Genomic DNA, 21,719 nt, shown 5'->3' with positions numbered 1-21,719 from the left:
TTAAAAGCTTTTATCATGTTACTTTGCCCACTTTTGTCTGTCATGATGATCTGATGTTGTAGAAGCGTTACTTTGGATTGTTGTTTAAATCTTCCGTACCAGATTCTTTAAAAGGGCTGAATCTATATTGTCATAAACCAATACAACAAATGCATTGTTTATCAGATCAGTGATAAAATTTTACAGTATACACTCAGAGATATGAAGGTGTTGTGGTAAAGTGTGGTTTGTAGACTAGACTTATTACCACCAGAATAATTGAAGAAAATTAACGATAATATATAGAAAAAATAAATGAAAGTATGGAAGACACACCAAAACAAAATTAAGGTCAAAAATGTGTATAACCCATTGACATTGGTCTCATGTAAAAAATATTAATGTGATAAATTTTATTAAACATAGAGTAATAATGAGTTTTTAATTGTGAGTTCAGGTTTATAATTCAAATTTTATGTCACAGAGTGTACGCAATGTTTGTCGTATTTCTAAAAAAATAAATTAATAATAAAATAAATAACAAAAACCCCCAAAATAAAGAGAGCATGTGAAACTAAAGTTGCATGTGATCGAGAAAATAAAGAAATGGAGCTGGAGAGGGGAAAGAAAGTGATCTCTTTCATTCATTCTCCACGGAAAAAAAAAGTGATTTTATAAAGATAAAAAATAAGAGCAAACTTAATAATCTTCTCTTTCATTCATTCTCCACGGAAAAAAAAAGTGATTTTATAAAGATAAAAAATAAGAGCAAACTTAATAATCTTCTCTTTCATTCATTCTTCACGGAAAAAAGTGATTTTAAAAAGATAAAAATAAGAATCAAACATAATAATCTTCTCCTTTCATTCATTCTCCTCTTTTCCGTGCTATTTTCTACAGTAGATGACCACGTTATTAAACCACACTTGCCTTTTTCCCTTTCTTTCCTTTTAAGTTCTTTTCTATTTTGATATTTTCTCAAGAAGAAGATTTCAAAAAGGTTTATGATGAGTATATAAATCTTTGTGATTGGATTCGTTGCGTTTTTGTGTGTCTTTACTCTTTAGAAAAAAAAGATAAAGAAAATCCTGATGGCAAACAAATTTGTCGTTGTCTTTTCCTCACCGCTTTTTATTCTCTTTTAGAGATGCGCTAGTGTTTCATTCATCATGGTCATGGACCACTCTCTCCCTCATCTCTTCTTTTAATTCCATGCATATATATATTCTTCACTATTCTTCTTCTTTTTTAAATAAATCCCAATTTTCAGTCTATATATATCTCTGGGAATATATACTGATGAATAGATCGATGACTCATGCTACATTTTGATCCCATAGATTTTTAAATTATGAATTTTTATTTTTAAATAAATAAATAAATCTTTGTTTCTTTTAGTGTAAGTTTGATTATAAATGAAAATTTAATTAAAAATTATGATATATCATTTTCAAACTGACAAATCATTATCATCACTGTTGTTACTATAATTTGAGTTAAAAATGGTTTAACTAAACTTGACTTAATTGTCAACCATTGGATAAAGCCTCGATCAAGATAACATCAAAGTCGTAAAAGGGAGCCATAGTGCTCAAATCTTCCCGCCCAACAGTCATTCGTCTCTGATCGCTCATATATCTAGCTCATCCCGGGATTCTATATTATTTTTCCCCATTTCATACATATCTGCTATATCCAAGGGTTTTCGATCTATTTATAAATCGTTTTCATTCATAAAAAAAGTCACTTATCAGCTCATTATTCATTGACTTAATTTACATTGCTGTGATAATATCAACATAATAATAATAATAATAATAATAATATTAATTAATAAATGAGATAAAAAAGGAATATGATGATTTGAATTATTTTGATTCCAATCTTGACGTGCATGCTTGCAAGATGATGAAAATGAAATTAAGAATGATTGCAAGGCTTGATGATGTGGAGCATCACAAATTTGTGGCAGTCCATCATGTTATGCCTCAAATTTTGATTCTCTCTATTTGCACCTTTCCGCATCCTTGATCTGTTTCAAATTTTCTTATATTCCATTTTTTGCCTTTTTTATTTTTTATTTTTAAACTTAACCTGATTAATAAAAGCATTAAATATATTGCTTTAATAAAACTCTGTCATAAAAAGTTTTACTATTTTTATTTTCAAGTCTACCCACCATTAATTTGTGATCGTGAATTCCAAGCAAAAAAATAATAATAATAATTATATGTATATATATATATATATTGGTAGCATTTCCATTTCTTCAAATATACTCAAAATGTGCATATATTTATATTTCTAGCCAACTTCTCACCTAATTTAGATAATATTTTTATCTATGTTTTTTTGAAAAAAACTAGATTTTGATTGGACTTTTGTTTGGAAAACATATCATGTGCGTCATTTTTGTGATATAAACCAGGTAGAAAACTTTTGCATCTTCACATGCTTTTGATTTATTTTATGCATCACTGCCACCATGCAAATTAAAAAAAGAAAAAGAAAAAGAAAACAATATTTTATAATTCAACATTAAATATATATATATATATATAAGATTAATGCCATCCTTGATTAGCTGTCTTAAGTGTCTATAAGATCATATAAGAATATTTATATATACATACATATATATTAAAAAATTCTAACCAGCTAGATTACAAGCCATATGTATCATGTTCCTTGTATAGTGCTTTTTAGGTATATCTACATAAATTTACAATTCCTATACAATTTAATAAAGTGTGGAAAGGGACCAAAGTTGTATATATATTTTTCATAGTAAACATGCATTGCATGACACCCCTCATTTATATTTTCAATGTTTGTATCTGTATATTTAAAAATACAAAAATAGATTGAGAATATGATTTCATGAAAACAAAACTAAAATCAATTTTTTCACATATATTTTCACGTGTGTATATATATATACACACATAAAAATAAAACATATCATTAACGATTTTTTAGTTTATTAATATTGTATTTTGTGTGTAAAATATTTATGTTTTTATCGAGATGGATTTGAATCTCAGATTAAATAAGATGAAGGCACTAATATATTAAGATAATAACTCCACATGTGTGTATACTCTTAGCATGATTTATTCATATTTTATTAAAAAATAATAATAATGATAATGATAATGATAATGATAAAGACAGTATCCTAACCACCACAACGACAACAACATGATATTTATGGGTGTCACAAATACAATAAGACAACCTTCTTATATATATAATACAACAAGACAACCTTCTTATATATATATATATATTATGCATAGATATAAATATTTTTTTTTTCTTTTTAGTATAATTGAATAGTAGCTTTCACCATCATCTTGGCTCTCTTGAATTGAGAAGACATGACCTAACAACATAGACAAAAATTTCTTTGAGTTGGTATGACTCTTCCAAGATTCAATATTTGGCTTACCTCATTCCTTTTTTCTTTTGATTTATTTCTTTTACATTATTTATGCAATTGTACCTACTTTCTGCCTTTCACCTTGCAAGCAAGTGCTTCTTTTTCTACTCCCCCACTCATTAATTATTTAATTGTCTACATACTTATCATTATCATTAGAGAAAAATAATACCATTACATAAATCCCTCCAAACGTTTCAAAATCCCTAAATAGTCTTAAATCATATCTTTAACTTTAACACGCCTTTCTTTATTTTGAAATCTAAATCAATTGAAATAATGATTGTTCCTAAGTGTTGCTCACTTGAGCAGGGCTAATCTAAATCAAATTGGTAATAATGAGAGGCTGTATTTTTTATATTTTAAAAACTACCAATATCACGAAAGTTTGAATAGATTATAATTATTAAAAGACTAAAAAGTATAAAGAAATATCAGAAGAACTAATATCAATGATTAAAAAATAATTTATTATTATTATTATTAATTAAAAAGCACATGTAGCCAAATCATACTTAAGAAGGGAAAAAGCCATTAGAAGGACATACAAACTTTAATTAACATAAATAATGAGATTTCGTAGCAAGCATTATAGATTATAAAAGTTCTTTGGAGATATCTAAATATGGTTACATTAATGTTTCAATAATCATATATTAGTATTAGTTTTTAATGAGGAAAAGATGAACTTGGCCACGTTGATCAATATTTTTTAATCAAGGATATATTATGAACCAGTTGCTAAATGGCCACATCATCAATGTTTTGTCTTAGATCTTTAATGGGAAAAAGTTTCCAATATAATAACTTCTAGTTTTGGAAAACATTGATCATACAAAAATACCGGTTGAATTTTTATTTTTATTTCCTTTTGAGCGTTTTCTATTCAACCAATCAAGCTATAAAAGCAATGCATTTTATGTTTTTTCTTACCAACCTTTCTAAGCTCAACTATTAAAATTATGTTTATATAAAATATAAGAACCATGTTTTTGAATATTATGTTTGTAATCAAAGGTAGGTAAACCACATTATTTATATTTTTTATAATAACATCAACAACGAAGCTTCGTACTCAAAATGACAAAATGAAAGACAACTACATAGAAAAGTATTATGAATGAATACTCCATCTCAACAATATAGTACTAATCATGATTATTGAGTCCATATATATATATATATATATTGATGACATTACATAATAAATATATATATATGAAATTACTTCCAATTTAAAAAGAAATATTATTTGAATAAAAAGGAGCAATGAGCAAAGATGTGGAAATGCAAAGCATGATGGATAATTTCTTAAGCAATTACTCATTAATTCAATAAATAAGTGGAAAACCATTTATAATTGTATAAAAAAGAAAGCTTACTTGTAAAGACCATTTATAAGTGTGTTTTTTAATCAAGAGTTCTCCAAATTGTTTAATATCCATCAAATCATGTGACTTGATTTCTTCAGTCTCAGGGAATTTTTCTTTATTGAAAGCCATATTTTGTGTACTTTATTTTCATATTAATTTTTTACTCTTCTGTTTTCAATATATTTAATTTAATTTTATGTAATTGGTATTTTTATTTAATTCTTCATATGACTTTGTTTTCCCTTTACATATAATTGGTATATTTTGTCTTTTTTATTTATTCAATTTTCATATCAATAGAAAATAAATTTTTTCATGATTTTAATATATTAATTTTCTAAAAATACAAACTCTAAACTCATATGGAATAAAGTACTTAGAGTCTTATTAAAAGATAGGTATTTAAATAATCTAAGTAATCACCAACTAAAATAACTCCTGCTAATGTAAAAATAATTCTACCCTAATCATACAAATAGAAATATGAAATTTGTAGTCATAAATACAGAGTTAAACATCAAATATTTTGTTATATAATGTTAAAAATATCTTAACAGGAAGACGGGAGAAAACTATGGTCATCTTAGTCATAATAATAATTATAATAATATAAAATGAATATAAAAAAAATGGAAGGAGTCTTGTCTCTTTCTTTCTCCAACTCAAAAGAGAAAAATTGAAGTAACGTGCAAAGTTTTTATTGAAGTTTTAAAATACATTGAATATAGAGAGTAATAAATTACTTAAAAATTAGTAAAAGATAACCCATATTTTTGTCTTATATATGTAAAAAAAAAAATCTATAAAAAAGCTGACAGTTCAACTAATTAGATGTTAAAATGACACGCAACCGGCCGTACAACATGCGGGACCGTACAAAACCTAGACGTAATCGTACATTATTTAATCTTATATTCTCATTATAAGAAGGTTTTTTTTTAAAAAATAATTTTTTTTATTTGGTTATCATGATTTTCTATTTAATAATTATTTATTTATTTAATGGGATATTGAGCATGGAGAATGAACCTTAAAATTTCAAAATAATATTAGAAGATTAAATCGATACAATGAAAAAGGTTTTTATTTAAAATATAAGTTCTCAGAGATGCATTAATTGAGTTATTGTAACATGATAAAATTGATGAAAATGTGTTTCTATATCAAATAAACGATTGATTTTTTTTTTATTGTTATTTTTTTGGTGAAATTATTTTTTTAAATTTTAGGAACACTATAAATATTGATGTTTTTTACATATAAAATTTTTAATTATTCTATAATCACACTTAAAAAAAACTAACATAAAAACTAACTATTACTAACACTTGATTTTTTTTATTATTTTAATATTAACAAAATTTCCCCATGATTATTAAATTAAAACATTGCAAGATTAATTATTATTAATAACGTAAATTCTGAGGAATTAAAATCCCACCTGCATCCCACGTGATCTTCAGTGTCCAACGTTCCCATCAAACGGATCAAAAGTTATATAGATATATATATTTCTTAAGACAGAAGTGTAACGGCAACACTTCTCATGTTTTTATTCTGCAAAATCCCTCAAATTCAATTACACAAAAAAATTAAAAATATATGTATATATATTTTAAAATTATCCAATGTTGTTCGGCAATGTTATAAAAACCGGACCGGTCGGTTAGGCAATCGATTCATGGTCAAACCGATTGAACCAGCCAGATTCAACCGGATTTAATATTTTTCCAAATAAATAAAATTTTAAAAATAAAGAGTTAAAAAATAAGTAAAAATAGTTTAAAAAATAAGAAAAAAATTTAAAAAAAATACAAAATTACATATTGTAAAGTTATATTGCCTTTTATAAAGACCACAAAGTGTCAACTCTATATAAAATTAAAATTTTCAAAGTACAAATATACAAAGATAAAACTTTACAATAAATATTAAAAAATAAATGATTAAATAAAATATAAGTATACAATAACAATAAAAACAACAATAAAAAATAAAGAATAACATAAAATACAAATATATAATATCTTTTTTTTTTTTTTGTTTTTTTGAGTGGGTTTAACTTCAAAAAATTAAAATAAATAAATCAACAGGCCGATCCGATCCATCTAGATGGTCCGGTTACTTGGTGTTTTTGTGACTAATTGGATCGGTTTACCGACCGATTCCCGGTTGAATCGGCCGGTCTGGTCTCATTTTTACAACATTACTGTTCAGCAATATTTTATGGTCTCTAATTTTAATTTTACTAATTATTAAGATTCATTACAGCATCTATAGTACTGATATTTTTTATTTTTTGTCCTAAAATAAATAAATAAATATATTTTTTTGACAAAATCGATAAGCGACAATGTAAAAGACAAACGTGTATGGAGATATATTAATTATGGTTTAGTGAATTATAATCTGAGAGCCTCAAACTCAAGACCTCTTAATTATAAGCAGCGGTAGTTTACTAGTGAATTAACTCACAATTCATATAAATCAATAAATCACAAAATAAGAGGTTAATTTTGAATTTAAAAATTATTATTATTATTTTTTCAAAATTAAAAAAATTCTATTTTTACCACAAATTCAGAATTTTTTATTTTATAGTATATTAAAAAAAATAATTTTATATAGGTTAGTGATGGACAGCAAAAAGCTCCCATAGCGGATCCACTGCCGTCCGTACGGATAGGACGGGTGAACCAAGTGCGAAGCTTCAGCCTAAACTTTCGTTATGGATCCGCTGTGAAGTTCGAACAGCGTATGTTCGTACAATTCCCATCACCTGCCGACACGACCATCACTTCGGATCCGTTTCAATACACAGGCGGTGGTTCCCCTTTGGTTCACCGCCACGTTCCGGTTTTCTCTCGAGGAAAAAACCAATGAGTTCCATCTTGGAAACTCCGCCTCGGCATGAATTTCACTTCCAAGAAACCAATAAAACCCCTGAAAAATCAAGATATTAATATTAATTTTTTTAAAAAAATTAAAATTAATAAAAAGTTAAAAATAATCTTAAAACAAGAAAAAGATAATCAATAATCAATAATTAGTTTAAAAAAATAACCAACAACTAACTGGTCTATTGATAACTGATTTTCTATTAAAATATTTAATAAATAGTGAAAAATTTGAATCATAGATAAAAATATATTTTTAAAAATATGTATCGTTTTATTTTTTATTTGCTCTGTTGATATTTGGGTATGTTTCTGATTTTTAATATTTTAATTTTTTTTTCTCTCGAATAATAAATAAAATAAAATAAAGAAAAAAGAAACAGTTTAAAGGGGTGTACTGCCAAGTACATGATGTATGGCACTGTCCCTACTTATCTTTCCTCTGCCGTGAAAACACTCCCACCATAAACTCTCACTCTCTCTCTCTATTTCAGACACCAAACCTTCATATATATCACCCTCTTCGCTTCTTCCTCTTTTTTTATTTTTTTATTTTTTTAAATCTATTTTGAGAGGAGTAATAGATGTGGCTGTTCATGACAAGGCGATCTTTTTGGTACTCTTTTTTTTTTAAAAAAAAAAGAAAAAAGAAAGAAAAAAAATTATATGCCTTTTTTTCTTATCTTTTTTTTTTGTTTTGCTCTTTTGGAAGTGCTTTTGGAAGTGGTTTTCCATCTGGGATGTGTGGGATTCCACTACTCAAATTCTCACTGATTTCATGATTTCACAGTGTCTGAAGTGAGATATAGAAATATATAAAAAGGGAAAGAGAGTGAAGAAGGAGAAGAAGAAGGAGAAGGAGAAGGAGAAGAGTAATGGCGGACAAGACGGCGACGCTGGATGCTGTGCTGAAAGAGGCGGTGGATTTGGTAATTAGATCCGTTGTTCTGTGGATGACGTTTTGGTGAGGATGATGTTTTGATGTTTGAATCTCATGGGATGGGTTTGCACAGGAGAATATACCGATCGAGGAGGTGTTTGAGAATTTGAGATGTAGCAAGGAAGGGTTAACGACGGAGGCGGCGGAGGAGAGGCTGGGAATCTTCGGGCATAACAAGTTGGAGGAGAAAAAGGTGAGGTTTTTGGGGGTTTGGAATGTGGTTGAGGTGTTTGTGTTTTTGATTGTTTGTGTTTTGGTGTTGCAGGAGAGCAAGGTGCTGAAGTTTTTAGGGTTTATGTGGAATCCGTTGTCTTGGGTCATGGAGGCCGCTGCTATCATGGCCATCGCCCTTGCCAATGGAGGGGTTTGTTTTTTGTATTTTTTGCGCTCTCTTTCGGTAGTTTGTTTGCTTGGTTTTCTGTTTGGTCTGTTCTTTGTTCTCATATTATGTGGTGATTTGCAGGGAAAGCCGCCGGATTGGCAGGATTTTGTGGGAATTATCACCTTGCTGGTTATCAACTCCACCATCAGTTTTATCGAGGAGAACAACGCTGGGAATGCTGCTGCGGCGCTCATGGCCCGGCTTGCTCCCAAAGCCAAGGTCTTTGTCTCTTTCTCTTAACTTTTTCCTTCACTGTGAGAGGAGCTTTGGAGATCTGAGATGAATTGTTGAATGGGATTGCAGGTGCTCAGGGATGGACAGTGGCGGGAAGAGGATGCCGCCATCCTTGTCCCAGGGGATATCATCAGTGTCAAGCTTGGGGACATCATTCCTGCTGATGCACGACTCCTTGAAGGAGATCCGTTGAAAATTGATCAGGTTATGATGCAAAAAGTTTTGATTTTTATGTTGATTTCTTGTTTTGCATCTTAGTTGTTTGGCCTCGCTGAGTGTTGTATCTCTTTTTCAGTCTGCCCTCACTGGGGAGTCATTGCCGGTAACCAAAGGCCCTGGGAGATGGGGTCTACTCTGGTTCTACTTGTAAGCAGGGAGAGATTGAAGCGATTGTTATTGCAACGGGAGTCCATACTTTCTTTGGCAAGGCCGCTCATCTCGTAGATTCCACGAATCAAGTTGGGCACTTCCAAAAGGCAAGTTTTTATGCCCCCTGCATGCTAGGATGCTTTTCTTTAATCTGTCTTTGCTGTATGTTGATCAAGATTTAGTTGAATTTTTTGTTGCTTTATAGGTTTTGACTTCTATTGGGAACTTCTGTATCTGTTCTATTGCTGTGGGAATGTTTATTGAGATTATTGTCATGTATCCAATCCAACACCGGGCATACCGTCCTGGAATTGATAATCTCTTGGTCCTTCTCATTGGAGGTATCCCAATTGCCATGCCTACAGTTTTGTCTGTCACAATGGCAATTGGTTCTCATCGCCTATCCCAGCAGGTTAGCTTTATATCTTTTTTCTTAAAAGAACAAAAATCTTTTGGCAAAATCTTTACTTTCTAGATGTAGACAGTAGCTGAAGCAAATTGCTTGACTTAAAAGGTTTTCTGGGTATAATCGCAGGGAGCTATAACAAAGAGAATGACTGCAATAGAGGAAATGGCTGGCATGGATGTTCTTTGCAGTGATAAAACTGGAACTTTAACTTTGAACAAGCTGACAGTGGACAAAAATCTTGTTGAGGTCAGACATTGGATTGGAGATTTGTAATGAGTCTTTTACAGATGAATTTCTTTCTCCTACCTTGGCATCCACTTAATTATACCTATTCAAATATATTCATACACCAGGTCTTTTCCAAAGGTGTCACTCAAGATATTGTCATTCTAATGGCCGCAAGAGCCTCAAGGACAGAAAATCAGGATGCAATAGATGCTGCTATTGTCGGCACGCTTGCTGATCCAAAGGAGGTAGATTAAAACTTGCATTTCCTTCAGTTTTTCTTGCATTTGTTACACTATGAAGGTTTTTTTTCAACTGTTTCTATCTCTATTTACCAAAAACAGGCCAGGGCTGGAATTCAAGAAGTTCACTTTTTGCCATTCAACCCTACTGATAAGAGGACTGCTTTGACATATATTGATGGTGAGGGAAAAATGCATCGTGTTAGCAAAGGTGCACCAGAACAGGTATTTTATCTTTTGGTTTTCTTATGTCCTGCTGACTCTTGTTTTGGTTGCTTATAGATTTATACTTACTGAAATGCAGATATTAAACCTTGCCCACAATAAGTTGGAAATAGACCGTAGAGTTCATGCTGTGATTGACAAATTTGCTGAGCGTGGGCTACGATCACTTGCTGTGGCGTATCAGGTACAAGATCCTGCCCGTTTGTGCCTTCTGCTAATTTTTTCTTTTCTTTTCTTTCTCTCACTTTTATTGTTTTTTCATTTACTCATGTATTCTTTTATGTATTGCACAGGAAGTTCCAGAAGGTAGGAAAGAGAGTCCAGGAGGTCCTTGGCAGTTCATTGGTCTTATGCCCCTCTTTGACCCTCCTCGACATGATAGTGCAGAAACAATTCGAAGGGCACTGAACCTTGGTGTGAATGTCAAAATGATCACAGGTAAGCCTTGTATGAGGAGTTTATTTAATCAAGTATCATCCTACTTTCACTAACTTTTTCCTGTAAGAGAACTGATGGTAAACTTCAAGGAAAATGACTGTTGTGAGAACTGCTCATCTGACCCTTCAAAAATTTCATTAAGGTGATCAGCTGGCAATTGGGAAAGAAACTGGACGGCGATTAGGAATGGGTACAAACATGTACCCATCATCGGCTTTGCTGGGCCATGACAAGGATGAATCTATTGCTGCTTTACCAGTTGATGAGTTGATCGAGAAAGCTGATGGCTTTGCTGGAGTTTTTCCTGGTATTAATTCAGTTATTTTCTTGAACACAAAGTATTTGATTTTTCAAAAATCTTATTGTTTACCATTTGCTGTCAGAGCACAAGTATGAGATAGTTAAACGACTCCAAGCAAGGAAGCATATTTGTGGTATGACTGGTGATGGGGTTAATGATGCTCCTGCTCTGAAGAAGGCCGATATTGGGATTGCTGTTGCAGATGCAACTGATGCAGCTCGTAGTGCTTCTGATATTGTCCTTACTGAACCTGGATTGAGTGTCATCATCAGTGCTGTCCTAACCAGTCGTGCTATCTTTCAGAGGATGAAAAATTATACTGTAAGTGATTCTAGTCATTTATTGACTGAAGAAATATTATAATCATGTAGTTTCTTTCTGATTTTTCATAAGATTATTCAGTTGAATGTTTTGGTGTGTTGCAGATCTATGCTGTGTCGATTACAATCCGTATTGTGGTATGTATATCTGAAGTGGGCTTATCTTTGGCATTTTTTTTCTTCCTTTAATGTTCAGAGCGAAAACCAAACAGTCTCATATTGTTTAGGACGGAAGTTCATACTCATGCAACTTAATATGGCATAGTTCCTTGTTTGTCGTAGATATTAATGAGAACATATTACTTTCCTTTAATGATGCTTAATTTTTGCCTTCATTATATAAAAGCGCAATAAGGAATTCTGAGATTGTTCCTTTTGTTTTGCAACAGCTTGGTTTTATGTTGCTGGCATTGATATGGAAGTTTGACTTCCCACCCTTTATGGTCCTTATCATTGCTATCCTCAATGATGGTACTAATTTCTTTAGTGTTCACCTTTTCTTCTATGCAGTTAGATCCCTCTCCATGCATGACTTTGTTATTTTGTCATTTTCAGGCACCATAATGACAATATCAAAGGATCGGGTGAAACCATCTCCCCTCCCCGACAGCTGGAAACTGGCAGAAATTTTTGCTACAGGGATCATCCTTGGAGGGTACTTAGCTGTGATGACAGTGATTTTCTTCTGGGCAGCGTACAAAACTGACTTCTTCCCGGTATTGTTTCTTTTCCTTGGTAAAGAAACCTTGTCTTTGCATTGTGCAACCAAGTTACGGGTTTCTGGAGGCTTAATTTTTTTTTTTTCAAACTGGAAAAAGTTAATGCATGCAATCATAAAATGCTCTGAACTAATCAAAGTATTGTTTGGTTTGAAAATTCATCAGCGTATATTCCATGTTGAGAGCCTCGAGAAAACTGCTCAAGATGACTTCCAAAAGCTTGCCTCTGCAGTTTATCTGCAAGTCAGCACTATCAGTCAGGCTCTCATATTTGTGACCCGATCCCGCAGCTGGTCCTTCATTGAGCGCCCTGGTTTGCTCCTAGTAACAGCATTCATGGTTGCTCAACTGGTAAGCTTCTTTCATACCTTTCTATACCAAGGTTTGTTTTGTTTTGCTACTATGGAGCTCATCGGGAACATGTATCATTTGTTATGCAGATTGCTACACTGATTGCTGTGTATGCTGACTGGGGATTTGCTGCAATCAAAGGGATTGGCTGGGGCTGGGCTGGTGTTATTTGGTTGTACAACCTCATTTTCTACTTTCCACTAGATATCATCAAATTCATGATCCGATATGCATTGAGTGGAAGGGCATGGGATCTTGTTATTGAGCAAAGGGTATTTAATGCGCAACCCAAAACTCTTAAGGAGGCATCCCTCAACTTCTTGTGGACATCTTTAGGCTGATTGAATTTTGTTGATCTTGCAGATTGCCTTTACAAGGCAAAAGGACTTCGGTAAAGAAGCAAGAGAGTTGAAGTGGGCACATGCTCAGAGGACATTACATGGGCTACAACCACCTGATACCAAAATGTTCACTGATAGGACCAGCTTCAATGATCTTAATCAAATGGCTGAAGAGGCCAAAAGGCGCGCTGAGATTGCTAGGTATGATCATCATCATCCCTCATACATTAAAATCTCTCTGCTTTGACATAATTCATTGTATAATTTCTTTCGTCAATGAAAATAATGATGTATCATTCCCATCTGTTTCACAGGCTCAGGGAACTGCACACATTAAAAGGACATGTGGAGTCAGTGGTGAGGTTGAAGGGTCTGGACATTGATACCATCCAACAAGCCTACACCGTCTGAGGACACGACAACGAGCTTAATCTAATAAAAATATCAACTGGTATATATATCAAGAACTTCTCTAAGGCTCTTCTTCTTTTGAATCCATCTTAGTAAATAGAAATCCGGCTTTGTTTTTATCTTGTTTGTCACCCAGTATCATCTATATATTTGTTGTGAGTAGGTAAACTTTAGTATAAGATGTTTGTTCTTTTTAACTATTTGTGTGGCTGGCTGGTGGGAGCAATGCATGTGGTACATTGAAGATTGAATTCCATATTTGTCCCTACCAAGTGGGAGATATAAATGGTAGTATGGCAGTGTGCATGTGCTTTGATACACCAGAACACATGGCATGCCCTTTTGTTTTGCTGCATTTTCTTATATCTCATTGATTGTTTGGTTGAGTTCAGTGTGCTCTCTATACTCACAACACTGATTCTTGTTGTCAAACTTCATGTGGTTCTGTTCTCTTTTTCTTTATAATTGTTTGATTCTGTTGTGATAATGTCATCCCCACACATGGTGTGTTTGTTTTTTTGTTTTTCCAATTTCTATTTAAAGCTCTTGCATGTTGGTTGGTGGTGTGCAAACTATTTATTTATTTATTTATTTTGTTAGACGTTTTTTTGCTTCAATTTTTTATTTTTGAAATTTTTAAAATTTGATAAATTCAGTTATCTAGTTTTAAAATTATGGGAATCACCAAAATAAATATATTTGGTTAAAACAAATAATAACCAACTTCAAAGCTCACTATTGGCTCTAAACAAAGAGAAATTAACTGGTATAATATCCCAGGTTAGATTGTTCTTATCCTTCTTGGTAAGCATGAATATGTTTTAAATATGGATCATGGCTTAACTGGACTATATATTCCACTAATTAAATAGCTCTTCAATTTAGACGAAAGAGTATAGATATTGTATCCCAATCCAGATATTTTTCCTTCTAGCTTTAAAATATATATATATATATATATATATATATATATATATATATTTTAGCCTTAGGTGTTGGGTTGGACGTGTCAGTATAAGTGCGATCATGCAATCATGTATTTTGGTTTAAAATCGATTTATATGGTTAGTCAAGATACTTTATTTTTACCCACATGTTATCTGGAAGAAATATTTTCCAATCTTCAAATCAAGCATTAGAAGTTCTAGAAGTTAATCCATTTATCCAAAGTTGGAATTAATCCAGGGTTTTAGTGATAATCCTAAAAGGGTCCAAGGATTTATTATATATAAATATATATATTGGGTCGGTTGTCTAAGAACGTTCCAACCGTTGCATTTCAAAGTTGACGGTTTCCATTGAGATGTACAGTAAAAATTGAGATGCATAATAACTTTTCAAGCTGACGGTTCCATTGAGTGTACAGTAAAAATTGAGATGTACAATACCTTTTAAAAACATTGTTATACAGTTCAAAAAAAAAGCACTATTCTGGATATAATCTGAAACTACTGTAAGCAACAACTATCACTGTCTCTCTAGCATTCTGTCTTACTTTTTATCTTTTGCGGACGTTATATATATATATATATATATATAGCGTAAGGAGCGTCAAGACGCGTCCGCAACGGGATATATATATATATATATCCAGAGGCGGAAAGAGGGGTCAAGAGAGTGCTTGAGCACCCCCTACCCAGCCAAGTATGTATATACATATATCCATCCAATTATATATATATTATATAGATATCTATATGAGAAAGGGATAGTTGGGACTTGGGAGCACCCTCTCACTTTCCTTGGGATTTTTATTTTTGTAAAAATATCAAGTTTTTACATACTAATACCTATAGACTAAATAAATTATGTTTAGGAAAAAAATAAATTTTATAATTCCACCCAATAATTTTTTATAAATGGATTTATATAGTATAATTTTTTTCTCAAAAACATATTATTTGACTCCTTCATTTATTATAAATTAGTTTATATAATATAAATACTAGAGCATGCATCTTCTGTGTACGTTTGTAGATTTTAAATCTACGAATGTTGCTACACTATTTTATGAATAGTATTATCGTGCTTATAAATAGTTGCCCAATGAAAAGTGAGATAATTTGATTTAAACCGTTCAATCAATTTGTGCATAGTATCTGAACAAATTTGAACCGTCTAGCCCTATTTATACCAAACATTTTAAAAACAAAACCTAAACTAATCAACTCAGCTAATCCATAATTAGGTTTCACTGTAACACCCTAATGGTCATTGTGCTCAACTACGGACGTTCCTACGAACGTCTGCAGATGATGTTTTCTCTAAATATTATAGAAAATATAGTAAATATATATAGAAAATATATATTTTTAGAAAAAATATTTATAAAAATTTATTATTTAGCCCCTGATTTTTTACTTGATCGTTCCTAAAATAATTTATAACTGCTTTATAACCTCTTTTGTTTTTTTGTTTCCAAATTGGATTAGTCCAACGATAATGAATATGTCCTGCAACTAATTTGAATATATATTTTTTAAAATTTTTTAAAAAACAAATTTTTAAACCTAGTTTCAATTTTTCAAGTCAACACCCCCTTTATTTTCCTTCTAGTTCCGCCACTGTATATATCTGGCATCAACCATTATAAACAATGTGAGTTTTTCTTACAAAGTAGATTCAATCAATAGTATAGGAAGGCGTATCATCAAAAGAAAATTATGCTCTAAATTCTACAAAATCAAAGAACACACACACACATATATATATATATATATATGTATTCATTAATAATTTTCATGGAAATTAAACGGATATCATCACCAATAATCCATGCAAGAACATGAACCATCTCTAAAATGATGAAACCTAGCCCTATCTCTCACAACAATCTCTCTACAATACAGTTTTGAGATCAACTTGGCAATTTCATGGCAATCTCTGCAAATCCTCAAGTTCTTGAGCACTCGAATTGTCATCCCAGGTTTTGTACTGATCAGACCAAATGCTATAGCAAGCCTCTCACTATGCCGACGAAGAGACTCACACTTAACACCATCAACTTCAGCCACCAATGGAGCTTGAGACGAATCCGGCACATAACCAGCCATTACTAGTTTGCATTCAACTTCATTCAGCTTCTCATAAATCTCCTTCGACTTTGGATGCGATGAATCACCTGCAACAAATTCATGAACAATGCCGTCACCAATCTCTATAGAGCTACAGCCGGGCTCTTTCTTGATCCCTTCTTCGCTCATCAGTCTTCGAACCAAGCCTACTTCATTCCATCGGTTTGCAGAGGCGTAGACTTTCGAGAGCAGCACATAAACACCGCTTGTTGCCACTAGCTCTGATTCAAGAGCTCGCTGTGCCACTGCCTCACTGAACTCAACTCCGGCATTTCTCTTGCAACATGCATCAAGAATGCTTCTCCATATCAAGAATGCTTCTCCATATCACGACATCAGGTTTGCAATTCATGTTCTTGACTAGTTCTAAAGCCTCTTCTATGTGACCAGCACGAGATAGAATATCAACCATGCAACCGTAATGCTCCAATTGTGGTTTGATGCCAAATTCATCAACCATGGATCGAAAATATTTTTGTCCTTCAGTCACTAATCCACCATGATTGCAAGCACTCAAGACACCGATAAAAGTGATCGAATTTGGCCTCAGTTTATCACCTTCGACGTCTGAAATCATCTGAACAAAGGCCAACAATGAATCCTCAACTTGACCGTGCATTGTAAGTCCAAGAATCAATGCATTCCAAGAAGTCACATCCCTTTGCGGCATTTCATCAAACACCCTGCGGGCCATGACAATATCCCCACATTTTGAGTACAAATCTATCAACGAGTTGTTAATCAAAACATCATTTTGAACACTGGCATCGCATTTCCTCAACACGAAGGCGTGCGCCCACATCCCAAGTGACAGCGCGCCGAGCGCAGCACACGCGCAGAGGGCGCTCTGCATTGTGTATGCGTCAGGCGAGAACTGGCTTTGCATATCTCTAAACAGTTCCAACGCAGTCTCGTACTCACCGCACATGACACAGCCATCAATCATGATATTCCAAGACACGCGATTTCTCAAAGGCATTCCATCGAACAGTTGGCGTGCAAGAGATAACTTGCCACAAGAGGAGTAGAAGTGACCAAGACTGTTGAGAATATAGATATCAGAGGAGAAGCCGAGCTTGACGATGTGGGAATGAAGCTGGGAGCCGAAGGAGGAGGAGGAAAGGAAAGCGCAAGACTTGAGGACGAAAGGGAAGGTGTGGTTATCGGGGGATAAGGAAAGGAGTAGCATTTGAAGGTATAGTTGGAGAGAGAGGGGTTTGAGGGAGGGGGAGCGTGAGAAGGAACGGATGAGGGAGTTGAAGGAGAAGGAGGTGGGGAGAAGAAGGGGGAAAGGGTGGAGGAGGAGACGGAGAGAGTAGAGGAGGTCGCCGGAGAGGGAGATAGAGTGGATGAGGCGGGAATGGAGGAGGAGGAGGTGGGGATGAGGAGGGAATTTGAGGGCTTGGGCATGGATTTGTTTGAGCTGGATAGAGGAGTGGGCGAGGTCCAGATAGGGGAGGAGAGGGTGGGCATGGGCATGGGCAGAGCCATTAGTGGAGCTCAGAGGCGGAGGTGGAGATGTTGATGAGAGAGCTGGGAGAGATGGAGAGGGCCATGAATGGGGGGAAGTATGATGATGACGATGCATGGCGGATATGAAATGTTGTTATCCATCATCACAGATTCACAATCATCATCAGATATTTATAGCTTTAGATTGAATGGATCATACATGCGCACATGCCCTTACTACGTCCATAATTGGTCATCCAATCTATACGTCATCAGTCAGTCTAAACTAAAGTAGAAAGTTACTAGCATTTACCTTGAAGGAAGAACACTGGCCATGGTGCAATCCATGCTCTATCAGCCAATAATATAGACCAGTTAATAATATTGATCACCAAGAGCTTTCTAGCTCTGTTTTATGCTTTTGCCAAAAATTGCAGGTGGTGTGTTATAAAAGTTAAATAATCATGTCCTACCACCACCAATTTTTTCTTCAGCTTTTTCATAACATTATATTTTCATTCATAACGAGTGACAATACCTAGTTGGCCATCAAGATCTCTTACCATCCAAATTCTATGCCGAATTGCTGACCATTCTGTAGATGTTCCTGTAAACAAGCGCTTCCATCATCTGATTCTATGTTGATGAGTTCAGTATCAATGATCACTCTGCAAGGTGCAACATATGCATCATCCACCAATAAACTGCAGTTATCAAACACCCCATCATCTGGTGGTTGGTTCAGCATGCACAATTTCGGAATAGAAAATCTATTGGGTGCACTATCAGATCTAGCGATCAATCCTTTGTCTGCTGATAGAACAAGCCGATGCTTTCTCCCCAGAAGTTTCCCCACATACTCCATGTCACGTAGAGCAAGAGCATGGCGCACACGAGTTGAGGATACCTGGCCTCGATCGTTTGAATTGATGCCTTTGCTAGTCCCATTGTAAGATGGTTGGCTTCTATCCATAACAGAGCCCACAATATATGCTTCTAAACCATACTCCTTGCATAGTCTCACCAACTCTGATGCATCACCTGACGCTCTATATCCGAATCTGTAATTCTCACCTGCAATTTAATTAAGGATCTGATAAGGGAATTGTCACCAAAAAAGACTTTTCAAATTTAAAAATTTCTTTTGTACCTGCAACAACTCCACTTACTCTGAGCTCCTTGGACAACCTTTCAACAAATTGTCGAGGGGTAAGATGCCTAACTTTGGAGAAGTCAACTTCATATTCATGGGGAATTACATTACCACAATAAGGAGCCCAAGAGGATAGGATTCGCTTCCTATCACATTTGGCGACAATAGGAGGCCTGGACACAAGGTTTAATGTATATAAGAGAGTGAACAAAGACTAATTTTTCTTACTTCTAGACAACTAGTTAGTAGTCATGAGATTTATGCTTTCTCATTAAAAGATCAACATCTAGGTCACGTAATTTTTCAAGTAATTTTCTACAGTTCAATGAGATGTGCTAAAATAATATAATAAAATACCCCAACTCACTCCAGGAGGAAGTGATTTCACATTTTAAAGTCATTATAACAAGTAACTCAAATAATTAATAATTAGAAAAAAGAACTTATCTTCTCTTCATGAAAGATAGACATGTCTCAATGAGCAAGACGCAAGATAAAGGTTTAAAGGATCCATTACACAGTTAACCAATGGTTATTTCAAGTCATTTGAGCCTACAATCCAGTACCTCAGGCACAAAATATCATGATGTCAGAGCCCATAAGTTTATGCACATTGCCTCAAGCAGCTAAGACTGTTGTTTCCAATAAGGCAATGAATGCAACTTACTCAAGAATTCAAAGAATGCTACAATCTAATTAGAACTAAACAGGAAAGCTTAATTATAACAGATAGAATGTAATGTCTATTTCTGTGATAAACATACCATAGAAAATTTGAAATATATGACTGTACTGAAGTTGCACTGACAGAATTACATTTTTCACAATAATGGAAACAGCAAGAAATAAAAACAACCTCAAAATTATAATAGCAAACCTGTATTCCCAACCAAGTATTTCTGCCATTCGTACAAATGAAAGAAGAAATGGAGTTCCAGCCTTTGATGCTTGTATAGCAAGTTCCCGGTGGCCAATATGAAGGGCATCAAACTTTCCTAAGGCCACTATACGTCCTATAAATTGGCATTGATCAAACCATCGGTTAAAATAAACTCCATACTAAAAGCCATGAAATTGATAATTTTTAAGAAGACATTGAGAGATAGGAGAATAAAATTTGAAATATACCTACCCACAACACATTCCTCCTGATCAGTTCCGCAATCAACTAGAAGTTCATTTTTTCTCATTTCACCACCACTTGTGCTTGCTTCTCGTGATCCACAGGAACTATAAACGCTCAGAGCATTTTGAGATTTATGGATCACCTTGTTCACAAGCATGTGTCTTTTATCATTCTGAAAATTACCTAGCCTACAAGCAGATAGTCGAGAAGAATGAAATCCAACAAAACATCATACTTCATAAGATTATTAACTGAAGCCAAAAGGTTCGTGACTATTTTCTTTTCTTATTTATTTAACATTCCAGTTTATCATCATCTAAGAAATGCGGGTTTATAATTTTTCCATTGTCAGTCTTCAGCCCTATAACCAACACGGAAATTGTACTCATAGCTCCGAATCCATTTATGGTGATACTGGACATAATAGTTCTATATTTCATCTATATATTCTAATTAACATAATTGCTATCTGTATTATGGTAAAAATATCTTCAATTATATTGCTTTCAATATGCTTTCCAAGCTTTCCCTTATCCTCTGCTTGTATAGGCCATGTTCAAATTACTTAAAGAGTTTAAAAGAAAATTCTAATTAGTCATTGCCAATGAAAAATCTGATAAAAATGGCAGCATTTTCTTCATCTTAAAAAGTTTTCAGACAACCAATTTCCTGAATGCATCAAACCCATAAATTGAACGATTAGAGAGGAAAAAAAAAAGCACTCATGAGCCCTAAAAAAATAAAGTAACTTATGAACCTAGATATTATCCATCAAAAGAATCCTCTTTTCATTGGAAAACCCAAAACCCTAGTCACTCTCAACACAAAACGAGCAGAAACGAGAAGAATTGAGAATCAAGGAGCTGGACCTAAAGTGATCAACGAGAGGGGAAGCCCTGGGAGCCGTTCTGAAAATTTTTCGACGTGCAGCGCAGCTAGGAAGAGGAAGCGGGTGGCCAGAACGAGAGAAGGGGGTCCGGCGACGAGGGATGGAGGATTGGATCCGGAGATTGGAGTGGAGGACGACACCTCCACATCTCTCCATCGACAAGGAGGCTCTGTCTCGGCACTTCTCAGGCCTGGCCGGAGCGCCGGCGAGGGCGTTCCCCGAGTTTCGCGCCAGTTAACGACGAAGGAATCAATCCGCGGTCGTGGCGCGGTCGCCAAAGGCACAAAACCCAAAAGCTATAGATTGAGTTTTTTTTTTTTGCTGTTCAACCCCTGTAATTTTAACAAATGAAATAATAGTTTTTCTATCAGGGCCTTTTCTAGTTAGATCCTTAAATTACATATTAATCTTTATAAAATTTCTCTTT

The 21,719-nt window shown here is 33.8% G+C and overlaps 3 protein-coding genes across 3 annotated transcripts; 1 reads left to right on the top strand and 2 right to left on the bottom strand.

The window, feature by feature from the left end:
• Positions 1-8,566: 8,566 nt before the first annotated feature.
• On the top strand, positions 8,567-13,984 carry LOC120266458 (plasma membrane ATPase 1-like). Its single transcript, XM_039274085.1, is given in 22 exon segments — positions 8,567-8,620; positions 8,705-8,824; positions 8,897-8,995; positions 9,095-9,232; positions 9,317-9,451; positions 9,543-9,590; positions 9,592-9,723; positions 9,822-10,028; positions 10,152-10,271; positions 10,379-10,498; positions 10,595-10,717; positions 10,797-10,901; positions 11,011-11,155; positions 11,298-11,462; positions 11,539-11,777; positions 11,882-11,914; positions 12,166-12,247; positions 12,332-12,492; positions 12,661-12,846; positions 12,936-13,118; positions 13,210-13,388; positions 13,502-13,984. Coding segments are annotated over 22 exon segments (2,871 nt in total). The 3' UTR covers positions 13,599-13,984.
• Positions 13,985-16,305: 2,321 nt separating this feature from the next.
• On the bottom strand, positions 16,306-18,549 carry LOC120267048 (pentatricopeptide repeat-containing protein At1g59720, chloroplastic/mitochondrial-like). Its single transcript, XM_039274730.1, is given in 2 exon segments — positions 16,306-16,999; positions 17,001-18,549. Coding segments are annotated over 2 exon segments (1,899 nt in total). The 5' UTR covers positions 18,261-18,549; the 3' UTR covers positions 16,306-16,360.
• Positions 18,550-18,619: 70 nt separating this feature from the next.
• Positions 18,620-21,601, bottom strand: LOC120267050 (FAD synthetase, chloroplastic-like). Its single transcript, XM_039274731.1, has 5 exons — positions 21,273-21,601; positions 20,410-20,591; positions 20,155-20,290; positions 19,275-19,450; positions 18,620-19,198 (listed from the first exon to the last, which is right to left on the bottom strand). The coding sequence occupies exons 1-5, from the start codon at positions 21,446-21,448 to the stop codon at positions 18,684-18,686; spliced, it is 1,185 nt and encodes a 394-aa protein (XP_039130665.1). The 5' UTR covers positions 21,449-21,601; the 3' UTR covers positions 18,620-18,683.
• Between the last annotated feature and the right edge of the window lie 118 nt (positions 21,602-21,719).

This window comes from Dioscorea cayenensis, chromosome 8, assembly GCF_009730915.1.
Source record: "Dioscorea cayenensis subsp. rotundata cultivar TDr96_F1 chromosome 8, TDr96_F1_v2_PseudoChromosome.rev07_lg8_w22 25.fasta, whole genome shotgun sequence".
NCBI classification, from domain to species: Eukaryota; Viridiplantae; Streptophyta; class Magnoliopsida; order Dioscoreales; family Dioscoreaceae; genus Dioscorea; species Dioscorea cayenensis.
Note: the sequence above shows the minus strand (reverse complement) of the source record. Positions and strands in the feature narration are given on the sequence as shown.